Source organism: Paroedura picta, chromosome 5 (genome assembly GCF_049243985.1).
Source record: "Paroedura picta isolate Pp20150507F chromosome 5, Ppicta_v3.0, whole genome shotgun sequence".
NCBI lineage: Eukaryota > Metazoa > Chordata > Lepidosauria > Squamata > Gekkonidae > Paroedura > Paroedura picta.
The window spans coordinates 49767742-49783425 of NC_135373.1; the positions used below are offsets into that span (position 1 = coordinate 49767742).

The 15684-nt window shown below is 41.7% G+C and overlaps 1 protein-coding gene across 6 annotated transcripts in view; it reads right to left on the reverse strand.

Annotated features, from left to right (window-relative positions):
- The window catches only part of PCLO (piccolo presynaptic cytomatrix protein), a 134836-nt gene that overhangs the window by 32587 nt on the left and 86565 nt on the right, over positions 1 to 15684 (reverse strand). For 5 of the 6 annotated variants that reach the window (XM_077337850.1, XM_077337848.1, XM_077337847.1 and 2 more), the window contains 3 exons: positions 13921 to 14002; positions 9992 to 10117; positions 2825 to 2933 (listed from right to left, as the gene is read on the reverse strand). In XM_077337850.1, the coding sequence (XP_077193965.1) occupies positions 2825 to 2933; positions 9992 to 10117; positions 13921 to 14002 (317 nt within the window). The other variant, XM_077337849.1, reaches the window with a different exon arrangement.

Consider the following 15684-nt stretch of genomic DNA (forward strand, 5'->3'; position numbering starts at 1 on the left):
CTTCCCTCCTCCACCACATTTTCTCAAGCCCACAAGTGCTGTGAGGTTGGAGTGGGAATCCAAATGGCCAACAACCGAAACTTGGCTGTAACTTGGTTAGGAAGTTAGATTCAAGTAGGTAGCTGTGTTGATCTGAAGTACCAGAACACATTTTTGAGTCTGATGGCATCTTTAAGACCAATGTAGTCTTATTTATTGTAAGCTTTCATGTGCATAGCCCACTTCATCAGACCACCAGAGGTTTGACAAAGTGTGCTGTGCAGACAAAAGCTTACAACTTTGGTCTTGGTCTTGAAGGTGCCAGTGGACTCAGGGTAATTTTATGCTGTTTAATATTTATATGTTGTAAATTGATTAAAAATCAGTTCAGATTATATTTATTTACTTCTTGATTTATATACCACCCCTCTCAATTACCCATCTCAGGGCAGTTTACACTCAATAAAACAGTAGTACATAAGGTAAAAAACAGATTAAAATTATATGAACCACAATTCAATAGTGTTGCATCAGTTTAGTTATTAAAGTCAGGTTGTAGCCAGCAGATGTTAACATATAGCAGCCTTTCTCGACTTTTTTACGATCGAGAAACCCTGAAACATTCTTTGAGAAACCCCAGAAGTGGCACAATTGCACAGAATGTGGTTGGGAAGCATAGCTGTGTACATGCCCACCCAGGGCCCCTCTCCTTCCCACCCTCTCCCGGCACATCATTGGCCATTTTAGGAGAGGAGGGTGGGTCAACATGACCGTATATGGTCCTATGAACTCCCACTCATTTGGGAAACCCTTCCAGTGCCATCCAGAAACCCCAGGGTTTCATGAACCCCTGTTTGAGAAAGCCTGACATATAGGGATGGCAGAGGTGGCAGGAGGGAGGCCTGATGTTATTTCAGTTATCTAGCTATATATCTATCTTGCTGGCCTCAACCATGGGCACAGAGGAAGAGCTCCATCTTGCATGCCCTGCAGAACCCGGGTAGTTCTGACAGGGCCCTGGTCTTGCTCAGGAGCTCATTCCAGCAGGCAGGAGTGAGGGCTAGCCATATTTCCTTGGGTCCAGTTGGCTGGAATTGCTCAGTCAAAGAGCTCTCTGAGGAACAATTTTAGAGAGATGGTCCCTCAGTTATATGTTAACAACTCCACTAAAGTGTGATTTTATACATATGGAGATGCATACAACCCTGTCCTAAATCCCACCTCTGAACAGTTTATGAGGTCAGTTAAATCATACAATGCTTTATACATGAAATCTGCCAGAGTATCTGCAGGTATGTTGATACCAAACAGGGCTGGAATCAGGATGCATTGGTCTGTCAATGGCATAGGAATGGTGTGGGGGGGGGCGTGGGGGGGGGGGCTGAGGCAACAAGGTCAATCAGCATCTGAAAATTCTTCAGGTCTGGTCATCCCTGGATGAAGAGTTGCCAACTCTGGGTTATAAAATTCCTGGAGATTTGGGGGTGAATCCTGATGAGGTGGGGTTTGGGGAGGGAAGGGAGCTCAGAGAGATGTGATGCCATAAAACCTGGCCTCTGAAGTTGCCATTTCCTCCAAGGTTAATGATTTCTGTAGTCTGAAGTTCTATTGTCCTTTCTGGAGATTCCCATGCCTACCTGGAGATTGGCAACTCTACTGAATACAATCATTGACGTTATGCCTGCAAGAACCCCAGTGTAACTTTAAAATTCTCCACTGATATTATTACTTTTATTGTACAAATGTTGTCCTGTATTTAAACATGTATTTATTTGTATACAATTAGCAAATAATATAGATAAGAATCCCATTTTTAGAAGGTTGTTATTCTATTCCCACTGATGGAATTATTTTGTAATTTTGGCTGTAGATACATCTCAACATGAATAATAACTGCAAAAGTTCAGGAAACTCTATTACTATAATGAGACACTTGTGGGTGATTTAGCAGGTCAGAGTACAATATGCTCCAAGTCCTTTCAACTTGTTTGCATCCTTTTGCTGGGATATATATACAGTCCCCACATCTAAGTATGTAATAAAAAATAGCTGCCTAAATGTGTACAAAACCCTAATAGTTTTGTAAGTTTTTTTGCATGTGCCACTGTAAATAATTTTAAAAACAATTCTCATCTTATAATCGCTAAGGAGCATACAATTACTGCCCCAAACCCTAGCAACATGTACATTTCAATTCTTGGAGGAAAGATTTTCAAGGAAAGTTCCCATGTAACTTTAATTTCTTACCACTTGCTTCTCTAATATAGTAAGGAAGGTTTTAAGGAGGAAGAGATTTTGCAATCATTCAACAAGTGGATGGTTGATGTTCCAGTTCTATTTTAAGTGAATATACCACCAACATCAAGATCCAAAAAATACAGGGAGACAGCCTAAAAGTGGAATGTAATAGATTGACTGCAATGTCATCTGGATGGTTCTTAAAAGAAGAGGGAACAAACTGCGACAACTGAGGATTAAATGGTTAGTGCAGAACCAGCCCCATCTAGATTTTGTTTTTTTAACAAAAAAAACAACAACAATTTGCTCCCCCAAAAGAAAGTCATTAGAAACAAGGTAGAGATCATAATCCAGAGCCATTAAACCTCACAGGTGCTCGGAAATTGTCTTCAGTAGAAAGTGAATTATATTTGAAGATAATTTTACTTTCCATATTGGTCTATTGTAAAGAACAAATAATCCTCCCTTAAAACTTGCACCAAACTTTGATATCTAAAGAGATGCTTCAAATAATCAAAATTTCCATTTGACAACTGTGAATAAAAAGCCATGACAAGCCAAAAAATAAATAATAACAATGAAAACAGAAAGATGGGGGAAAACTCACAGTCTTACACATATTTCTGCTTCCCCGCTCTGTTGACTGATGATACTCTGAACTTCTTCATATGTTTTGGCAGTCAAGGGAATGCCATTCCATTCCAGCACCTGCATTCCTAGGAAGGCAGACAAGAACATGGTAAAAAAGTTATGCAACACCCTTGATTGTGTCTAAGGCCTTTAACGTGCGTTAAAACAGAAGGTTTGAAAAGAGATTTGGAACAATTCAGTTTCAATGTATCTTTGATAGTTTTTTCACTGCACTCACACAATTTTTCAAACAGCATCAACATGCCAACTTAACTTGATACTTAACAGGTAACTTGCAATGTAGTTCCACTTATCAAAGAATCTGAGCCAAAAGTGAAGGGGCATAAGGATCATGGGGAAGTGAAAAAACACTGACAATGAGAATCGTGTCTGGGTGAAAGAGGTTCTTGGCACAAAGCTACAAAGAGAAGTGCCTGATAGTCGGGGATGAGGAGGGGATGAAGGCTCCAACTGAGTTTGCACATCCATCAGAATCCTATGCAGCAGCTCTTGGGCTACTTGGTTATATGCTTCCAACATCACTCCTTCTGTATTCAGGGGAGCACTGAAACAAATTTATTCACCCCCTCAGAGGCATTTCAATCCACTCTCTACAAAGGAACAATATACCTCTGAGGGAGAAAGGTTGTAGTGTTGGCATTCAAAAGGCTTTATGCCCCCACAGAAATTTCTTGTTGAGGTCTCCATGTCCATGAACTACAATTCCCATGAGCCAGCAGCCAGAGTGGTGGGCAAGTAGCATTGCAGATGATCATGGCCTGCCAATTAACGTTTAGCACTGCTGATGAAGTGCCTCCCCACTTAAGGATTCGCCATCATAAGTCTTTCAAATGCATAATCATATGCAGAATAACAATGCAGTATCAGAGCACAGGCATAAATTCAACCATTTTAAAATGATTTTAATAGGTCAGGGTGCTGACTTTGGCAAAAACCTGTACATGTATCATAACCCTAGAAAAAGTCTTTACTGTTTCTGCTGAAGGCATGGGCAAGACCGTAAAGTCCCCAGAAGCAGCCAGTTTGCAGCACAGGTGCTGCAAAGAGGAATTTGTAAGCCTTTTGATTTGTTTGCGGGCCCTGAGGCCCAGCTGTGGAACACTCTGGCCTGCGTTGCTGTATACTGGTGCTTTCTTCCTGGAGCATGTCAAGGAGATAACAAAGGACAATTAAACAAGGAGAGCGGCCAGACTGGCCCTCTCTCATAGCCTAGACTTGGCTTGGTGTACCTTTCCAAAAAAGGTTGGAAACCTTTGCCTTGTCTGGTTGTCCAGAGATGGTAAAAGTGGAATGGAGAAGCATTTTCTAAAACAAGTGATGCCTGAGCCCTTCTTCACAGCATTATGGGGGAAAAAATAAGCCACAGTTTTGAAGCAGAATCCTTCCATACAGATATCTAGAGACATTTCTATTTCTAGAACCATTACCGGCCTCCCATCAGACAGCAAAAGTTTGATGCCTTCCTGTCTGAGAGCCAAAGTCGACATTATCTTTTCATGTTTTTTCCCCACAGTAGCTATGGGGAACTACTTCTTAACAATAGCAGAACCCAAATGGGCTCAGAATGGTGCTACAGGGAAAGGCAGGCCTCCTGCCTCCCCCCCCCCCCAAGCAGTTTACTTGCACAAAATCTGTGCCAGGAGAAATTATTTTGCTAATTTTCGGCATCATGTGCAGATATTTTACATTGCAGGAAGAACTTCTTTATATGGAGGAAGGCTCTTTAAGCTGGACACATTTGCCAGCTGTTTGGAAGCAGTGGCTGGAAGGCTCAGGCGGAGTCGCCTGAAACTCAACCCCTCCACAACGGAGGTCCTGTGGCTGGGTAGAAGGGGACAGGACCAGGAAGCACGCCTCCCATGCCTGGATGGGGTGCAATTAACACCTGCACCAGCCACCAGGAATTTGGGGGTGACATTTGATGCCTCCCTTTCTATGGAGACTCAGGTCACTAAAGTAGCCCGGACGGCTTTTTTCCATCTTCGTCAAGCACAGTTACCAGCGCCCTAACTGTCCTCGGAACACTTGGCCACAATGATCCATGCAACGGTCACTTCCAGATTAGACTTCTGTAACTCGCTCTACTCGGGCCTACCCTTGTCTTTGATTCAGAAATTACAGCTGGTTTAAAATGCGGCTGCTAGGGTCCTCACTCGAGCACATCTGAGGGCCCATATTCAGCCGGTGCTTCGACATCTGCACTGTTTCTGAGTCAAGTTCAAGGTTTTGGTTTTGACATTCAAGGCCATGCACGGCCTGAGTCCCACTTACCTGCGGGACCTCTTGGTTGCTTATGCCCCCTGCAGAGTACTTCGCTCTGTGGGTATGAATTTGCTGGTTGTCCCGGGCCAACGAGACATTCTCCTGGCCTCGACCAGGGCCAGGGCCTTTTTGGTCCTGGACTCAACCTGGTGGAACGAGCTCCCAGAAGAGCTGAGGGCCCTGTGGGAGTTACTAGCTTTCTACAGGGCCTGCAAGATGGAGCTCTTCCACCAGGCGTATGGTTGAGGCCAAACCAGTTTTCTTGTTCCGTAGTCCATCTAAGGATCTCCTCCTACATTGTGATCTCTATCACTGAGATCGTTAATATTAAGTTCTATTGGACTGGTTCCCATTCTCTGAATGTTATCTTTCCATCATGCTGAACATGGGGAGGGGGGTTTTTTGCTGGAATTGTGACCACTGCCGCTGATGTGATAGGATGTTTGGACATATTTTATTGGGGATTTTATTGTGTTTTAAATGTTTTCATGTTGTAAACCACCATGAGATCTAATTGGGGAATGGCGGTCTATAAATTAAATAAATAATAATAAATAAAATAAATAATAATAAAAATAATAAATAAGAAGTCTTCAAATGTTGCTGAATGGAGTGCTAAGATATACCTCCCTCCTTTCTTGGTTCATAAGTCAGCAAATTAAACAACAAGCAGTTGTGCTTCAGTACAAATAAAGGCTACACACAGAGAAAGTCTTTACAAGGCAATTTACTTAGGGTCAAAATCTATCATGTTGTGCCTGTTCCTGCAGTTATATAGAAGACCTTTGTTTGTTTGTTTAGCTTTGTGGAGGATAGTGTTTTAAACAGCTAATAAAGATCATTATGTAAATCAAACATCACTGCATTTTCACAGCAAGAAACTCCTTGACCTGCTTCTACTTACACAGAGAAAAAAGAATTGTTTAACTGGTCCTATATATATATATATATATCGAAAAGCTGTGCACATGATACATGAGGAAGCAAAAAAAGAAGAGAAAATATGGTGTTAAAATCACAATAAGAAAAACAACAACACAGAAATTCATTTGGGAAGACTGAAAGAATACAAACTTGTGTGATTCAAAATATTAGGATGCAAAATGTATTCACAGGATCCAAGAGGATGCTTTACAAGGTCATCTAGGACAGTGGTCAGACTAAATAATGCTCTACATGGGCAGACATTCCATCTAAGAACCTGTCCCCAAATCCTCTGTAGCACACAGAGATTCCATGAATGACATGAATTATGCATGACAGTTAAGACGTTCCAGGAGTAGTTATAATCATCTACTAAAATCTAAATATACCAACTGTAAAACCAACCATTAAAATACTGGTTTAAAACATTGGAAAACCCTGTCCTCTTTACCCCAACAGACAACAAGATTGTATTGAAGATCAAAGAACCCTTGGCTTGAGCAGAAGGAACTTTTAGTGATGAGTAAGAATCTCTAGGTATTTTTTATACCTCACATCACAACAGAGATTCTCATACTTCACTCCCTCACAGTATTTCCAGTTAAACAAAACAAAATCAGAGTCCAGTGGCACCTTTAAGACGAACAAGGATTAATTAAAGGTGTGAGCTTTTGAGTACAAGCACCCTTCCTCAGACTTACGACTTGAATAAATCTTTGTTGGTCTTAAAAGTGCCAATGGACTCTGATTTTGTTTTATTGTGCTGCTTCAGACCAACCCCCCCCCCCTTGAATCAGTACTTCCAGTTAAAAAGATCAGTTCATAGGTGATGTGAAAGAGCACCACCTGAGACCCTGGAGGACCACTGTCATTCAGAGGACCCAAGACTGACCTTGATAAACTCAATAGCCTGACTCAACACAAAGCACTTTGATGGGTTCGTGTGCTTCTCTGTAACCTAAGGTTGAATATATCTGAGAACAGGACATCAAATCTTGCCCGCCTCCCCAATCATCTAACCCCATGTAATAGAACTGGAAACTTGAAGCATCAACTATCAGTGCTTGGCCAGGCTAAGGTCAGGCTCTTTTCAGCCTTGCTGATGCCAGTGAACTGTTAAGCACCTTGCTCAACGGTGTGGGTATGGTTTTGGGTGCGCTTTGCACTTTTCACTGGTTCATTGCAGCAGATTTTCTTTACCACTGAAACTTCTTGATCCTTAAATAACATACTGATGGAAGTCAACGTAAACATTATTTTTGCATGAATCATGCTGAAGCTCATTATGGCTCTAGAGACCTTAGCTTCCTCTCCTATTCATAATTAATGTTCATTTCAAAGTCTCTTCTCTCTGTCCTGCTCTGTCTTAAACCTTACTGGTAGTAGTTCGTAGGGCCTTATAGAATGCATCTATTTACTGAAATATTTATCCCCATACTTGTTCCTACAAAAGAAGGCTTTAGGCTGTTAGAAGGGAGCCTACTCTTACTTTTTAAAAGATTATGCAAGGATTATGGCTATGTCTTTTGAGACTGAATCTTTGGTTTACAGTTAGACCTTTTAATGTACAAATTATATAACACTAAGTGTTTAATTGACTGTTTTATAGATATTATTATTAATCATCTGAGGTCCACAGTCAAGAAAAAGAAAGATGGGCTAAAACTTCCTGAATGTATTTATTTACTACTTTATTTACAGGCTGTCTTTCTCACAAAGATATTAAATCAATAAAATTTCCAGTACAAGATGCAGCCTGTTGCTCTTCCTGTTGCTGCTGGATAAACTTGAGGATTTCCTTGCTTCTTGCCTGAATTAGAATTGTCATACCTCTGTAGACCAACAGACATTTAACCGGGGCTTCTAGAAGTCTATTCCCCCAAAGGAGAAATATTTTATTCACATATTCAAAGAAATAATCAGTTGTCAAAGTACCGTTATTTAAACAAAACAAAGTCGTACACACCAAATTTCCAAAATTGGGCTTTAAATTTTGATTTTCATTTCATTAAAACTATATTCAAGGTGCTTTCTTTCAAGGGTGCACTGCAACACTGTCCTGTCCCACCCACCCCCCAGCTCCAGCCTCACTACACAAACGTGCCATAAGTCTAATATGAGAATACTCCCAAGAAATCAAAAGACTTTGCTGGGAATAATTGTAATTAATTGAGCAGCAGAACAAGTATGCCTGTTGCCATGTAATTCCATCTGTTCTGCAGATCATCAAATAGAAATCCAGCCACAAGGGATATCAAGTCTCCCATATTAACTCACTACAAGGACTAGAACATGCCCTATGCAAAAAAAAGGAATCAACAACACACACCGCACTAAGCTCTGCTCACAAAAGAGAAAGAACTTCCCATAATCCAACTCATTATATTGATGATTCCAGTCTGTTAAAAGTCAAGCCAAAGTCAAATCTATAATTGTGAGGTAATCATTAACTGGTGCTCCTCAGAATTTTGCCGGGTATGAGAAATAACTTGTGGTAAGATGACTAAAGAGCTCTCAAAATAAACCATAAAAACAAAGAATACATGGCAATCTTGCTTCCACCCTTTGCTTAGAGTTAATACAGAAATTATTTTTAATCTTTCAAAGCAATATTTTTCTGGTGGTAAGAATACGTGGTCCCCATATATTGCTGTTTTGCGAGGGGACAAGCTGGGGGTTCTGGGCCTTACTCCCAAACTCAACTGTTTCCTTCTCATCCTTGCACACTGCAACAACCTGAAATGTAACTAGGTACTACGAGATGAGAACTTCTGATGGCGTACATGGAAAGATACCACATAGCCTGGAACTGTATGCTAGGGGATTGGTTTTCAGTCTTCCTCTTGTCAGGGAATCCTTTCTTCATTGATTATTTTGCAGTGAATCTGTGGCACATGCAGAGCATTCTGGAGAGGGTTCCAGGGCCTTGGCAAGTGAGGAATAGAGCCACTTCCCCCAGCACTGCGGGGGCCTTATTCACACTAGGGACCCTGGCAGACCTCTTGGGGATAAACAGACATGTCAGGACAGACAATAATTGGAATGCAGAACCACATTTAGTTCGAGCTTTTCTCCTCAACATTAGGGCTTGCTGGGAACAAGCGGTAATGGCAAGGAAGCTGTGTAATGCCCCTCTCCCCAGCAGTGCAGCTCTAAACACCGAATGCAACTCCACATGGCTGTTTGCCCTAGAAATAACTTCAGACACAACGGATCCTTGTGCCTGTGATAAATATGAGCTGGGATTTCCTACAGTTCAGTTTGGAAACTGTTAGCAAATACAGAGGTTCAAAGTGAGAAAAGGAGATTCCCATGGAGTGCACCCATAGTGCCTTTTCCTAAAAAGGGAGCAGGCAGAGAAAGAGAGAGAAGTTTGCTGGCAATTTCATAAAATGTGCTTTGCTTAAGACTGAAGAAAGCACAGCATTTTATGCATTCATGATCAGGAGTGGTTTAAGGATTTGCAGGGCTTGTAGCACCAGAGCCAGTTTAAGGGTTTGTGGGGCTCTAGCAGAGTTCAATTGCTATGGGAACAGCCAGACTGGGGGTGAAAAGGCCCTCCACAGTGGAAATGGGTGTCACTTTGAGTGTCCTTAGAGAGAGGAAAGGGGGGAGGAGAGAGGCTATGGACCTGATCCACAGGGGGGGAGGTACCTTGTGGGGCCCCTGGAAGGGTGGGGTCTGTAGAACATGCTACATGTGCTACATGGATAAACTGACCCTGTTCATGATTCCCAAACTGCATTGCAAACAGACACAAAGAAGAAAGGGACCATTTTTACAACACTTTAGCTCCTTGGAGAGAGACTTAAACTAAGAGAGATATTTAAATTCTTGACAAACTGCAGTTTGCAGAAAAGTATGGCTAATTTTTTAAAACTCAAATTGTGCAGAGATTTTTGTAGACACTCTTTCTAACATACTTTCATCACCTTACCTTCCATGACTTTCCCTGTCTGTTCAGCACTTCCACCAGGCATGATTTTAGCAATGTAAGCACCAATTTCACCATTGGCTCCAGGGATCTCTTTCCCACCTACGACTCGGATCCCCAGCCCATTGCCTGCATTTTGGAAAGGAGGAAAACAAAAGCCAAGATGTATCAATCTACAGCATTTGTAAGTACTTTTCTAGTAAAATGAGCACATCAGACATGGGTGACAACTATTTAAATAATATGCTAAAATAATACACTGTTCTTACTTTTTCAGAACAATTATAATTATTTTACTTTTGCTGAACCCAAGGCAGGAAGCAATAGTCCATTAAATACCAAGCATAACAACAATAATAAAAACAACCAATAACAAAACTAACAAATCTTCAAAACCAGAAGTTATATTGCCAGCAAACACCCTTATCCTGGAAAATCACCGCAATAGACCTACTACTGATCTCAGTTCAGTCCCAACCAAATGCCCTCCTAATCAGTTATGTTCTACAGTTTCTCCTGAAGGCAGGCAAAGTATTATTTTATTTATTTATTTATTTATTTTATTTATTTATTTAGATTTATATACCGCCCTCCCCGAAGGCTCAGTAGAATCCTGCCTCACCAATTCAGGAAGACTATTATAAAGTAAGGGAATAGCCACCAAAGAAGTCTGCATTTGGCCTGTAGCGGTCCACACTCAAGTCCAAGGAAAAGGCAGTCAGAAAGGCACAGTTGATTGGCACAGGTCTCCTACTTGTTATATGATATTAGTTGGGGTCAGGAATAGTCATGTTTAAACAATAAATATACCCTTGAAAATATGAGCATTGCCTCTAGCAAGGGAGGGCAATAAGCTGCTTGTTTTACTGTCTTTGGGGAGAGAACTGAAAGGTCACCCACAGATACAAAGTCAGGAGGACATTGGAATCATGTCCCTGGTCCTAATTTGTTGCCAAACTAGATCAAAGCCACCGGAGGAAGACAACTGGCAATATGCAAAAAAAAAAAGAAAGCCATCTGCTCCTCTCATGAAGGCCCTCTTTCTCTTATGTAAAAATCTTTATATTGTACTTTCTGAGTGACTAAAACGTTGGGGTTTTACTTATGATTTTTTAATTGTTTTCCCACATAAGATAGCAAACACAACAATGAATTCCATGTGACACTACCACCCACTCTCTTCCCCAATATAGCTCATCAAGAAAACAAAGTATGAGCTGCATTCACTCAGGGAGCTAAAAGCAGATTATGAAAAGAGAGCGGAGAAATAGAAAATGAGAATGGGCTGGGGGGAAGTGGAAGTGGTGATATGGATCCAGCTAAGCAAGGAATGGAGATGTAGGAAAGCTCAAAGGTCTTGGGAGCTTCTTGTTTGCTGTACGCAATTCTCTCCATTATACAGAGATCTAATATATTAGTGACCCAATGATCCACAGAGGGATTTCCAGTACTGTAAGATAATTCACTTGGCAACCAAGGCTGCCCTTTGAATCCACATCACTTGATGTTTGGGAAATGCATATAGAAACGGTATATGTCCTAAAATTAGTCTATTCGCTGTGAGTCATAATTTAGTGAGCTAAGCAAGATACATATGAGAGATAACATCTTGCCAGAAATTCACAATTTTGAGGAACCCAAGAACATGTGGACCAGATTGGCTATAGGAATTTGGCAGCACCAACAGGCATCATTCTCAGGAAGTCCTAAAACCAGGAGGATACCAATATATTCATAAGAGGGGGGGGCGGGGTTTGGCAAATAAGTCTAAGACCCAAATCTAGAATAGTAGATTTAATAGGTTTTAAGTGCATTTTACCATTGGATTATTCAGTTCCAAGTTCCACTGGGAACACAGTTCAAGTTTTATTTTGTTTGGCTTCTTAAAAAGATTTATGTAATGACAGTTCATCTAGGGAGAATTTCTGAGGACTGGTGTAGAGAAAGCAGGCTGCATGTGTGTGTGTCCGCGTGTGTGTGTGAGGTCTGAAGCTGCAATAGCCTCAGGACCAAAAACAGAATTCAAAGTTTTGATTGAATACATTGCTAACAAGCTGTAGTTGAGAGATTAAATTCTGTGCACAGAGTGTAAGGGTTTGAAATTATTATTTGGACCAATCAACTGAGAGAGGAACATTAGAACTTCATTGTTTCCAAAAGCCAACGCTGTTCCCGATCTTAACCTTAAATTTTTTCTGTATAGATAGATCTATGTATGTGAATGATTCAAAGGCCAACTGAGTACCAACCATCTCCTAGGCCAACCTTGAAACCTCAGTTACAGGAGTAACTGTAACTGAGGATTATTTAAGTGTATAGAACCGAAGGCTGTCTGCTCATATGGGATAGAGCTGGGTCATTCCTAGGTGAGCCTATTTAGGTGTTTCCTGTTCAACAGCAGGAGTCCAGTATTTAACATTAGATACCAGGAAGACAAAGAGCCTCTTGTGGCGCAGAGTGGTAAGGCAGCAGACATGCAGTCTGAAAGCTCTGCCCATGAGGCTGGGAGTTCGATCCCAGCAGCCAGCTCAAGGTTGACTCAGCCTTCCATCCTTCCGAGGTTGGTAAAGTGAGTACCCAGCTTGCTGGGGGGTAAATGGTAATGACTGGGGAAGGCACTGGCAAACCACCCTGTATTGAGTCTGCCATGAAAACGCTAGAGGGCATCACCCCAAGGGTCAGACATGACCCAGTGCTTGCACAGGGGATACCTTTACCTTTTTTTACCAGTAAGACAAAGTGATATTGACACAGATTACGAAAATTAAAGCCCCCTTCTTCTCCTGCTATGCATTCTTAAACCTGCCTGAGAGACCCCAAATAAATTTACAAAACAGGGAATCCATTTTTGCAAAAAGTCTTTGGGGGATGTATACTGGAAACTCTCTCAGGACATAAATAATACATGGAATAACAGTAATTCGAAATGGGGTAATTCTAACCCAGATACTCATAGTGAAACAGGCATGTCTATCTTGAGAAAACTGCTCCAGAATCCACTTCATAATCCACATGGTCTGCATTCACAGCTTAATTGGGATTCTTACTGAATTGAAGCCCGTATCCCTGTAATACATATCCTGTTCACATCTGTTCCTGCATTTTGCACTTATCTTCTTTCTCAGATTTTCTCCTCCAAATTGCAGAGTTTAAATCTGCATGCTAATAAGAAAAACCGGATTACTGAGATTTTTTTCTTCCTTTCTTCCTGTGTTGTTGATTGTCTGGGTTCTGGCAGGAACAGCCCTTTCTCAGAACCCAAAATAGGCCTGGAAAGCACTCTGCTCCCTCCCCCTGTCTTTTGCCTCACACAAATCCACCCTGGAATAATGGAGTTTTGATGTTTCTGATGAGGACGGACTTTCAGTTATTTTGCATATGAAGATTCATCATAAAGACTAGGTCATCCACTTTCCAAGGAACCTAATTGTCTCTTGAGTCTCAGCCTATTTTCAGAGAACTGCATAAGTATGGAAATGGCTTCAGAACAAAGGTATTAATCCATGGCAAAGTGCAGAGACGCAATACCTTGGCACAAGCTAAGACTTTGCAGACTGCATTTCTTCAACAGTCCTCTTTATGTAGCCCTGCTCTTAGTTTCAATCGAGTGTTGTAGTTTCTAATAAATATCAATGGCTTTGAGCCTCATCCTTGCTCCTGATGTGCCCTTTTCTGTGGCAGAAGCAGTCCTTGACTGTAGAGCACATTGCTCTGGTCGTAGGAAGCGCCATTCATGCATGACCAACTTCATTCAGTGAACGCTGAAAAACCACTGCACCATGAACAAAGCAGCGTGCAAAGAGAAGCAAGTCAATATGTTGGGACTTGAATAATGTTGCCCTTACAACAACCCTGACCGCCCCCTCAGACAGTCTTGGCACACGACATGAGAAATGACCGAGGAAACCAGACTCTGCTGCTGTCTGCCGTACCTGAAACTGAACGATCCTTTGGGTCCCTCAGAAGTTTCAATCTTGCATGGGGAAAGATGTATTGGATTGGCTTCCCATTTATCTAGGGGATATAAAACACAAACGCTGATTAAAGATTAAAGTTTTTTGGTCTGTTTTTATAATGATTCATGAGTAAAACAATAGTTGTGAGGCATTGTCTGAGGAAGTGTGCATGCACCTGAAAGCTCACGCCTTGAATAAAACTTTGTGGGTCTTAAAGATGCCAATGGACTTGACCTTTGTTGTGAGGCATATTATGTCAGAGCTGGCACAGTTCTGCAGGGCCTGCAAAATGGAGCTCTTCCGCCAAGCATTTGGTTGAGGTCAGTGGCCACATTTATTAGGCCCCAGAACCTATTCCTGAAAACCCCCACATTTGTTCCCCTTTCCCTGCTTCCTGTTCCCTTCTAGGGAGATCATCAATATTTATCTATCCCTCTGACTTAGGCTGTTTTCTGCCCAGGGGAAGGGGGCTTGCAGGGAGGGGCTTATGCTCCCCTGTATCCTCCACTCTACCGTGTTTCCTCTTTCCCTCCCCCTGGAACCCCTTCTCCACTTTACCTACCTTATACTCACCTTCTCAGCTATTCACCTACCTACCTTTCACTTGTTCCCCATTTTCAGCTATATTTACTTTGTGAGGACCAAAGCAGCTTATATTATTCTCCTCTTCTTATCTGCACAGTGGACCTGTGAAGTAGGTTAGGCTGAAGGTATGCAATCCAAAATCACCCAGTGAGCTTCCAAAGATTTGAACCTGAGCCTCCTAGACCCTACTCTGAAGCTCAGTCTGATACACCACACTGGCTTTCATAGAGTGGCTGCTGCTGCCTAACATTAGCAGGTAGCCAGGCCTAGTTCAGTCATGCAGGTTGAGCAGTGGTATCAAGTCACACATAGGTTGCTGCCAGGCCTCAGGTTACCAATCTTCAGATGGAACCTGGAGATCTCCCAGAATTACAACTGAAGTGCAGATGACAGCTATCTGTTCCCCTGGAGAAAATGGCTGCTCAGTAGGGTAGATTTGATGGTATTATATTTGACTGAGGCCTCATACCTCCCCAAATCCTGCCCTCTTCACACTCTACCACAAAATTTCCAGGGATTTCCCAACCTGAAGCTGGTAATCCAAGTCAGGCCTGGCTCCAATGTGTCTTCTCTAAAGGATAAAATAGGCATGGAAAAGATCCTGCCCCATCCCCTTGCCTTTTTATTCACATAAACCCAGCTTTGAATACTGTGGTTGCTTAGTAACAGCCACTGGGGGAATCCGTTGCTTAAAGCTTCCGCCGTTGCTTTGATCATTTTTAGGTTTTTTAAACCCCCCAAGTATTTCTTTTTTTAGATTTCACATTTTTCTACAAGTTTCAAGTTTGTAGAAAGATCTGTCTTGTCTGTTCACAGCTTCAGTCACTGGATTTAAGTATTCAAAGGCCTAGCTAACCACTAATAGCACATAAGGTGATATTGTGATATCCAAAACCACCTGCCTAGACACAACCTGTTGTGCAGGGCATTTTTATATCAGTCCGCTCTCCTGCATCTACTATCATACCCCTTAAAACCTGAAACCAGTTTAAAAATTCTTTTGAAAATATCATACCTTCTATCTTAATAGGTGCCACCAATTTTAGGTAATTATGAGTGCAAATGTGTATTTAGTATGACCACCCATCCCAATTAAATGTCCTTAATGTTCACATTAAGTGATGGTTTTGTCTTTCCTCAAGTGTTTCTTGAAAA